The sequence below is a fragment of the Rana temporaria genome, chromosome 7 (genome assembly GCF_905171775.1).
Source record: "Rana temporaria chromosome 7, aRanTem1.1, whole genome shotgun sequence".
Taxonomy (NCBI): domain Eukaryota; kingdom Metazoa; phylum Chordata; class Amphibia; order Anura; family Ranidae; genus Rana; species Rana temporaria.
Genome location: NC_053495.1, coordinates 92,500,528 through 92,511,338, shown reverse-complemented (window position 1 = coordinate 92,511,338; position 10,811 = coordinate 92,500,528). Strand labels below are relative to the sequence as shown.

Below are 10,811 nucleotides of genomic sequence, written 5' to 3'. Positions count from 1 at the left end.
TGTTTTAACAGTAACAGTACAGTGATCAATGCACTGTATTACCCAATGACACTTACAGACTATCTTCAAGTGTTGTTTAACACAGGAGCAGCTGCATTTTGATAGCCCCTGCTGCAATGTAATACATAGCATCTGCTGTTGCCATTTTGACAGCTGGTAATTGCCAGTAATGGCAGCAAAGAGAGAGGAGCTGAATATAGGAAATATGTCCAAGAAACGTTGTTGACGTTTTTTAGGACATGAATGTAACAATCTACTGTTTGTGCCTTGTGATCATAAACTAATTGGTATACAAACATATATGTAGATAGGAACACATGAATAAATAAATACATACAAAAAAAAACAATTTATACTTGTATATGTGCAGTCATATAATTGTAGCGCCCTGCTCCTGTTGAACAGGCGCTGCTGTAAATTTTGTGGGGTCTGGGCTGTTATTTGGCTCAGACTAGTATGATTAATGGCAAATTTAGCCTCTGTTCCAGCCATGGCGGTGCTGAGAGTTCCACCATTGCTCGCCTCGGGGTGTCATTATCACCCCAGGCCAAGGGTGGCAGCAGCAAAGTCAGGGTGTATTGGGTGTCCCCCTCGGCAGCGAATCAGTGGGAGTGGTCACCTCGCTGTACATGCTGGGGAGGGGTACTTAAGGGACAGACGCCATTGGCGGTGGTCTGTCGTCCCACATGCCTCGTGGCCCGTCTGGCCAGAGGTGCGTGTCCTGAATCCTGACTCCGGGACCACATTGGTACGGGGTCTCGGCTTAGCCTTGTAGGCCCAGTAGTCAGAGTGGGGCCTGCCTCTTTTTCAGAGGTGATCCTGTACCGTCCATCCTGCGGGAGGAGGTCGCTTGATGAAGGAAGCCAGGGGAGGACCTATCCTGGAGAGGGCCATTCAAGAGGCTGATACCTTGGGAGAAGGCCTGGAAACTACATCGAAGGATGCACCATATTCTGAGAGGCTTGCCAGTGTCGCCTGTCGGGCCTAAAGTTCTACCAAAGTTAAGCTGAAGAGATCCGGGTGCTGAATCCTGTGGCAGTGGATTCAGGACCAAAAGTGTCTCCTCATAAAGGAAGGTTTGTGGCAGAGACTGTACTTTATTCCGTGAGCCATCCCGGCTGCTAGGCCAGTGAGAGGGACCTATCCGGGTGAGCAATACCCACTCTAGCTAGAGTGGTGACGAGAACTGTTTGCTGGAAGCAGGAGTGTTTCCTATTTGTGACTATACACCTGAACCTACCTACCTTTCCCACACCTTTCCACTTCTTTCTATTGAAGTTCTACAAATAAATCCCAGAAAAAGAAGTGCATTGTGTGGACATTGAAATTCTTCAGACTCTCACTTCACCCTGGACAGCGAGAAGATAGAGGTAACGTGCCACCCAAAAATATTCAGCAGCTCCTCCGGGGGTAGTGCTACATAATAATAGTCCATAAGGCCCCTTTCAGACTAAAAATAGCGCTGATATACCGCTGGGATTGCCGCGGGAATCAGCCGGTAGCGGTGCGGTATTAACCCCCGCTAGCGGCCGATAAAGGGTTAATACCGCCCGCAATGCGCCTCTATAGAGGCGCATTGCGGGCGGTATTGCTGCGGTTTCCCATTGTTTTCAATGGGAAGGAGCGGTATACATGCCGCTCCTCTCACCGCTCCAAAGATGCTGCTGACAGGAGATTTTTTTGTCTCCCGCCGGCGCATCGCCTCAGTGTGAAAGCCCTCGGGCTTTCACATTGAGTCTGCAGTGAAGGAGTTTTTCAGGCGGGATAGCAGCGCTATTTTTAGCGCTGTACCGCCTGATAAACTCCTCAATGTGAAAGGGGCCTTAAAGTCCCATCAAACAAAAACCAAGGTGAAAAAATCGTAGCCAATCTTCACATAAGACTTCCCCATCAAATGCACCATGTATATGAAATGGTTACACCACCTAGAAGCGCAAGATGGCCGCTTATAACATAGACTCTTAAAAATTAAAGATCAACATGCTTGTTGTTCTCTTTAAATAAGTAAAACCCTGGTGGCCTTGAAATCAAACTTGGAAAAAAACAGTAATTCACCACTTTAGAATAAAATAGGTCCTTAAAACATGAACCTTTAAATTAAATATTCCCCAATGTTCATATGACCTTTACTCCCATTGCAGGGCCCTTTATAATTCCCACTTCACACTGCCGTGACTTGCGATTCGTGATACATAAAGTTGTAAGTCAAAGCACATTAATTTTAATGAGTGCTGTCTTAATCAATACAAGTTGCAGCAAGACAAAAAAAGGTTCCTGCATTGCTTTTCTGCTCTTTGGTGCAATTTGGGTGCAGAAGATTATTAAACCACAAGTCGCTAGCAAATCAAAAGCAAGTCATAAGAGAGTCGTACTAATTTGGGTTCACAGCAGTGAACCCAATCGGGACATGCACAGCACTGTGTAGACATAAAGGAGGAGCCGGAGGGGGAGGCGCTGGGTCCCTCCCAGGAGTGCCACTCGGGTGTGGCTCGCATCCCTCCTCTCCCTGCAAAGTCACTACCTCGGGCTCCCATGTGTGTATTCTGTGACCGCGTGGTGTCGCTGCTTAAACCCGCGGCGCTGTCTCGGCTAGTTTGCTTAATTCCCGGGGGCACCGGCCCGCCCCCCTCTTAGTACGCCACTGGCTTGTAAATGCAAAAGAAATTCAACTACTTTAACGAAGGTAAGAACCTGTGAAAATTAAAGGGACACTAAAGGTCCCTGTTTTTTATTTTTTTTAATAACAAACATGTCATACTTACTTCCACTGTGCAGCTCATTTTACACAGAGTGGCCCTGATCCTGGTCTTCTGGGGTCCCTTGGCTGTCTCAGCTCCTCCCTGCATCAGCAAACCCCCTTCATGGGAAGCTCTCTCCCAAGCAGTGTTGTAAGTAACGGTGTTTAAATAAACGCTGTTACCTAACGATGCCCCTTTTGAGGGTAACGAGTAATCTACCTGATTACTCTTCCCCTCTCGGCAACGCTGTTCCCATTACTTGGGCGGCCTTACCGAAATTTGCCTAATGTGTGTGTGGAAGTGGGGTGAGAATGTCCCCCGATCGGAGTCCTCAGGGCCGTGTTTATGCCCGGAAATTTTTCCCCAGGCAGGGGGCGGACTGACCTCTTAATCACTTCCTGAGGTGAGGTACCAGGGTCAGTGCATTGCGGCTCCTCCGTGTACTCGGCTCCTCCCCCTTTGCCGCGCTCTGCAGTCTGCAGATCTCCTGCAATGTGCATAGCATGGAGGCTGAGCAGCAGCTCCCTCATCCACTCTCTCCAGAGTCCAGGACGGCCGTCGGATGATCAGCAATGGAGGAACCCGCCACTGCCTGGTGATCATCGGGGAGCCTGTCTGCCGTGGCGCTCAAGGTACAGCATGACAGACAGTCCTGCCCGACACAGACACATCCCGTGACGTCACCCCCAGACTGAGGGCACCCCGAAAAGTACTGCTGCCAGACACCCCACACACAGAGCCTTGATCTGTATATGATACCACCTACTGACCACAAGTCATTCATCCCACCTGCCAGCCAGCCACCCTCTTCCAGCTTCCTATCACCCCCCCTGTCATCATCATCCCTCCTGCCAGCCACCCTTTGCCAGCTTCCTACCACCCCCCCTGTCATCATCATCCCACCTGCCAGCCAGCCAGCCTCTTCCAGCTTCCTATCACCCCCCCTGTCATCATCATCCCTCCTGCCAGCCACCCTTTGCCAGCTTCCTGTCATCATCATCCCACCTGCCAGCCAGCCAGCCACCCTTTGCCAGCTTCCTACCATCCCCGTCATCATCATCCCACCTGCCAAGCCAGCCACCCTTTGCCAGCTTCCTACCACTCCCTGTCATCATCATCCCACCTGCCAGACACCCTGCCACCCTCTGCCAGCTTCCTACCACACCCCCATCATCATCCCACCTGTACCCCTCTGCCAGCTTCCTACCACCCCCCCTGTCATCATCATCCCACCTGCCAGCCAGCCACCCTCTGCCAACTTCCTACCACCCCCCCCTGTCATCATCATCCCACCTGCCAGCCAACCACCCTTCAGTAACTAATTACTTTGCCAATTAAGTAACTGAGTCACTAACTCAATTACTTTTTCGGACAAGTAATTTGTAACTGTAACTAATTACTTTTTTAAAGGAAGATGAGCAACACTGCTCCCAAGGGGGTTAGCTTGCGGGCGTGCTCCCGTGATACAGCCAGCGGCTATAGCCACCGACTGTATCATTCGGCCCCGTCCCTGGCGCGCCGTGTCATTGATTTGATTGACAGCAGCAGGAGCCATTGGCTGCGCTGCTATCAATCAATCAATGAATGATCCGAGAAGCCAGCGCGTTCATGGCGCAGGACTTTCGAGGGGTCAGGTAAGTAAACGGGGGGGCTGGGGGACCACTAATCCATGGATGTTTTTTCACCTTAATGCATAGAATGCATTATGGTGAATTTTTTTTTACCTTTACAACCCCTTTAACTTTAAATTGTAGATAATTTAGATTTTAGAACAAGCACTCTAGGCGGGAGAACATAGATGTTATCAAGGTGGTCATCAGGCTGGTTATCAAGAATTTGAACAGTTCTTCCACTGTGCTGTCATTGCAGAATTGAAGTTCTCTGTCATCCCCCAAATCTTAAACAGCGGGTGCTGGGGATCTCCGTGCGTCAGAAAAACCAGGCCTCATTGTTTTATTCAATTTTTTTAATCACCTTTCTACCTCAGTCTGCAGGCAACATCATTTTCTAACTTCCTCAGAAAATTAAAATGTAGCTTCCTAGCATTTTGTATATCAGAAATGTCATAGTGTTTTTGATTGGCTCAATGATTTCTCAGAAGGATACAAGTCAAAATCAGGCATCTCTTGTAACAGAACTTTCATTTTTGGTGGGATTTTCTTGGGCTCATCCACTGCTGAAGGTATACAGACACTAAAGCTAGTTTTTACTACACCATTAACCTTACAACAGTTGAGTTTGTGATGAAGGCTGTATATCCTTTTCAGAAATCATTTTTTTTTTTTAGAATGACATGGTGATACAAACAAACATTTCTTCAGTTAGCTAAACTCCTTGCAACTTATATAGTTTACCTAGAACACTTTTATTTTCTCTACAAAACTGGAGTTAATTTTTACACTTTAAATTATGGGTGCTTTATTTTGTGTTGATAAGACAATAAAAAACCTATTGAACATAAAATGATGGGTGCAGCAAGGAGCAATCCTGTTATAGCCTCCAAACCAGGGTTGTCCAACCTGTGGCCAACTGCAATTGTATCGCAATGCCTGTCAAATGCTTGTTAATGTAAACTACTGGAGCCCTAAGTTGTAAGCAAATTGTTACATCACTGAAACAATATTGTAGACTAGCCATGCTTTACACTTAAAAAAGTACCAGCCTTGTCCTTTGCTTTCCACGTTTTCACTTTATCTAATAATGACATATTTTGGCTACAGTCAAACAGATCACATCAGAACAAGGGGGCAGCCAAGCCCCAGGGAGCTTTGTTCGCTCAGACTGTGCAGTGTTCCTGCCTATAGAGAAAGCTCACTCCCCACACTCTCCCTCCACCCATTAGCTTGTTGGCAGGACATACTTGTGATACTTCAGTGAGAGAGGATGCTGTTGGATAAAAGAAGCAAGGAAATTTGATAAATGAAAAAGGATTAAACAGATAATCATAGGATGTACAAGAAGTGAAGAAAATAAAACTTGGATTGTTACCCAATAACAACGTTTGGATGTGACAAAGCTTGAAAAAATCAAAAAATCAATACTAACACATAAAGGACGAATCAACTTTCTATGGAAAAGGGGTAATTGATTACTTAACGCAGCATTAATGTTTCATACTGACCCACCTGGGTAATGTTTGTTTTTTAACAAAAATCTTCTTCTTTTCTAATAAGCAGAACTTTAAGGGCTGTCGGGAATCTCAGGTTGGAGGGAATTTTTGCTTATTTTTAATGTATAAGCTTTCAAACTTTATCTAAAAAAACTTGTGCAACCATTTTTTGGGGGGGAAAAGCTTTCCATGGAGGCATATATGCGACTTGGTTTATATTGGCTTGTATTATGGGATTCCTTTTGGGTCACTGCAAGAACCCCAAACACAAAGGCAGGTTTGGCAGAAGAGACAATCCAAGGTACATATAGACCACCAATGCCAACAGAGTTACCAACAGAAGCTGACCGATGCAGAGGATACTATGATGTGATGGGTCAGTGGGACCCTCCATTTAATTGCAACGCCAGCAGTTATTTGTACTGCTGTGGTACATGTGGATACCGCTTCTGCTGTCAGTTCAAGCACGGGAGGTTGGACCAAAGCATGTGTTCAAACTATGACACCCCAAATTGGGCAAACCCTGGTAAACCACCTGCCCGAGGAGATGAGTCAGGTGAAGACCCCAGCAAGGACAAGACCAACATGATTGTGTACATTATTTGTGGCGTGGCTGCACTGATGGTATTGATTGGGATCTTCACTAAACTGGCTGTGGAGAAGACTCAGAGGCCACCAACTGAAATGAATGTGTCTAGGTAAGCAGACAAGGCAAGTACTAGTGCATTCTTGCCTGAATTTTATATAAATGCACTGCTGAGTTGAAGTATGTGGGGCATGCACAGTACAGGTTTGCATGACACAAGGGCACTATATACACTATAGGGATATGTGTATTAATTTGGAAAAACTGATATTTTTTATATCAATAAAATGTTGTGTTTTAAAAAACAAAAAGTATTTATGTGTGACAGTGATTAACACAAGATGGCTCTTATACTTAAACTCTGACCCTATTCCTGGAAATTAGAGGCAGTTGGCAGTCAGGGGTGTTGCTGGAGTGCTAAAAGACCTGGCATAGCCTAAAAAATTGTGGGTTTTGTAAAAGGCTAAAGTGTGTATGTGTGTGTGTGTGTGTGTGTGTGTGTGTGTGTGTGTGTGTGTGTGTGTGGTGGAGGGATGATGTGGTTGTCCCCATCATCTCTTTTCTTTTTCTCCTTTCTTTGCTGTTTTTCAGTTAGACCCAAGCTAATGTCCCGGATGCTTGCTGACAGGGAATCTGGGCATGTAAAAGGACACCAGAAGTAATTTACAGATTCCCATCTTCCACAATTTCTTATGTTCCATATGTCTTTTGCTGATATTTAAAATCGGATGTAGGTCTACTATTATAAAACAATTTTTTTAATTATTCATGGCACTAACATGATAAATATGATGTTATAACTATAAACAAAAATCAAATGTATAAAGAAAAAATTAATTGTTCAAGGGTTGATAAACTGCTAGGCATGCTGTTCAAAAAGGATATTGTGCATTTAAGTACCGGCAAGCATAGAAACCCTGTTTATTTAAAAACTGATAGATTTAAAAAAAAGCTAATCAATCTGCCTAAAATAACTCTAAACATTTTGAGTGTTATATGCATGTAATAGTCTAAGAAGTGGAGGTATGAGAATAAAATTTGATAAAAAATATCAGAACCACAGTTCTGTAGAGAACAAGCAAAATTGTGGATGATGCAAAGGAGTCCTGGGGCATATTCTCGGAGTGCCAGGGTCATCCCTTCTACCCCATTGACAACTACTGATTGTTAGTGTAACTAAAAGTGTATCTTTCTTTTCCAGTTTTATTAAGCCTCTTGATGAAGGAGTATAATGTTGAAGACACTAGATTTCATTTTTTAAACCAAAATCTATACATTCCCACATTTTCCAGTAGTAGTACTTTTATTAAATCATTATTTTTCTTTTGTCAAAAATGACATTTTTCCCCTTATTTTTTTTTTTTTTACATTTTACACTAGAGGGTAAAATGCTGTGGTTGCAAAGCTGACCCTCTTTCTAATTTTCAGTCTGAGAATAAATTGTAATTGTGTCTGAGACTTGAGTCTGGGACTGTTGACTAGGAAAGAGCCAAAATTACCTTGGTTTGAGGCAGGTTCGGCGAACATAACTGAAGATTGGGTGGCAAATTGGAACCCAATTGATACCAATAGGAGCTGAATAATAAAATATAGTAACGGCCATTTTCTGAGCTAATAGGCAAAAGATTGTCAAATTGCATGGGGGCTGGACACTGTTTGGCAGGGAGCAGCGAGTTTAGTATTGCTGACCACTTCCCCTCTTAAGCAATTTGTTTTCATTTTTCACACACAAGTTAAAAATCACCATTATCCCTGGAGTTAATCCCCTTTTTTAATGCATGCCAATATTCTGTTTGCTTTGTTAGCAGCAGCTTGGCATTGCATGCTATTGCTGAGCCTGTCATCTACTAGGACCCCTAGGTCCTTTTCCATCCTAGATTCCCCCAGAGGTTCACCCCCTAGTGAGTAGACTGCATTCATATTTTTGCCACCCAAAGCATTATTTTACATTTTTCTACATTAAACCTCATTTTTTATGTAGTTGCAAACCCCATTATTTTTTTCAGATCGTCTTGCAAGGTTTCCACATCCTGTGGAGAAGTTGATGCCCTGCTTAGCTTAGTGTCATCTGCAAATACAGAGATTGATCTATTTACCCCATCCTTCAGGTCGTTTATGAGCAAATTAATCAGCATTGGTCCCAGCCCAGAACCCTGGGGGAACCCACTTCCCACCCCTGACTATTCTGAGTACTCCCCATTTATTACTACCCTCTCAACTCACCCTTGTAGCCAGTTTTCAATCCATGTACTCACCCTATGGTCCATGCCAACAAAACTTACTTTGTACAGTAAATGTTTATGGGGAACTGTGGCATATGCTTTTGCAAAATCCAGATACACCACGTCTACGTGCCTTCCTTTATCTAGATGGCAGCTCACCTCCTCATAGAAAGTTAATAGATTGGTTTGGCAAGAACGATTCTTCATGAATCCATGCTGATTACTGCTAATGATAAAATTTTCATTACTAAAATCTTGTATATAGTCCCTTATCATCCCCTCATAGGGGGTGGAAACTATTGATGTAAGGCTATAACTGGTCTGTAATTCCCAGGGATGTATTTTGGCCCTTTATATAATTTTGGTGTTACATTGGATTTTCTCCAATCAGCTGGTACCATTCCAGTCAGTAGACTGTCAGTAAAAATTAGGAACAATTGTCTGGAATTAGGAAAATGTTTTCAGTTAAAGGGTCACTAAAGGAAAACATTTTTTTAGCTGAAATGACTGTTTACAGGGTATATAGACATAATAGTTAACTGATTCCTTTTAAAAATAGATAAAACCCAATCATATAATGTGCCTGCAGTTTAGTTTCGTTTTTGCTGTTGTTTCCTGGTTCTCTGATGTACAGAGCCAGAGAGCCAATAGAGGGCAGATCTGGTTTGTAAAACGAAACTGGATTGGTGCTGACACACAGTAATCACACCTACTTGATTAGTCACCACAGTGAGAAATCTCCCAGTACTGTGGTGATCAGGAAACAGACAACCAGGAAGTGTCCAGAACAGAGAGGAATTACAGCAACATCAAAGCAAAAAATGAACAATGAGGACATGAAACCAGGACTGCAGTAAGGTAAAGGAAGCTATTTAGCTAAAAAAAATTCCTTTAGTGACCCTTTAATTCTTCATATGGGCCAAAGTGTACTGAGCTGCAACAGACCTAAACAAGTGTATAACTTTTACATGAGTAAAACTATATGACTGAAGTCTTCAAATACAGTGTGTCAAAAATAATGGAACGTAGCAATCAACAAAATAATGTAATGCGTAAAGATATCAGTCAAGAACACAACATATTCATTTTGCCCTATACAGTATGGGATAGATTCGGGTAGATTGGCGCATCTTTATACCGGCGTAGCGCATCTCATTTGCGATACGCCAACGTATATCAGAGAGGCAAGTACACTATTCACAATGCACTTGCTCCTAACGTTGCGCTGGTGTAACTTAATTTCGTCAGCGTAAGGCGGCGTAAGTGGGTGTGACCTTATGCAAATGATGGTTGGAACGTGGAGTAGTGATATATGCCCGGCGTATCCTGAACGGAGCATGCGCAGTGAAGTGGACGTATGATCGCTCCCCTGTGCGCATGCTCACAACTACGCCGGCCCAACTTCCTGGGATACGCCGAGCCTATAAATACGCCCAGACATGCACCCGTCCGGCGCAAAAGTACATCCTGATTCCCCCCCCCCTTAGGGAAAGTACTTTTGCTAAGCAATGGCGGCTGCTGCAGATACAGAGAGGAAGGATCGGAGGAAGAAAAACTTTTGCCCAGAGGAGAGGGCTATTGTTGTTGCGGGCATATTGGCACATGATAAGTATCTCCATGGTGCCCTCAGTAACCAGACAAGCAAGGCACGCAAAAAGGAGATCCTGACGGAGCTCAGCGTGCAGGTCAGTGCCGTGGGCAATGCCACTAGGACCACACAAGATATTCAAAAAAAGATCAATGATCTTAAAAGGAAGGTCTGTGAGAAGCTGGGTGCAATAACAAGGCATGCCAGGGGCACGGGAGGAGGACCACCCTGTTTTGTGCGGTTGACCCCGGAGGACGAGATGATCGCCCAATGCCTGCAGGGTGAGCAGGTGGAGGGCATGGAGGGGTACGACTCCGGACACAGGGCCTTGAGGACAGGTAAGTGTGTTTTATCTCCTATACGGTGTGTAGCATGTGAGGGGGTGGAAGGGAACATGTGACAAGTGTGTGGCTCCACCAACATGTGAATGCTTTGTGTCATCCACAGATGTGCAGGAGGGAGCTGGGCTGTCGTCGGCTGCAGGGCGACCCACGCCATCCAGGGTTGAGAGTGCCCATACCTCTCCCCTGGAGGAAGTAGAGGAGGAGTACGGGGACCTGGAGGATGC

The 10,811-nt window shown here is 44.6% G+C and overlaps 1 protein-coding gene across 1 annotated transcript; it reads left to right on the top strand.

Moving 5' to 3' along the window:
- The first annotated feature begins 5,985 nt into the window (after positions 1-5,985).
- Positions 5,986-6,549, top strand: LOC120946200 (protein shisa-9-like). Its single transcript, XM_040361021.1, has one exon. The coding sequence runs from the start codon at positions 6,037-6,039 to the stop codon at positions 6,547-6,549; it is 513 nt and encodes a 170-aa protein (XP_040216955.1). The 5' UTR covers positions 5,986-6,036.
- The last annotated feature ends 4,262 nt before the right edge of the window (positions 6,550-10,811 follow it).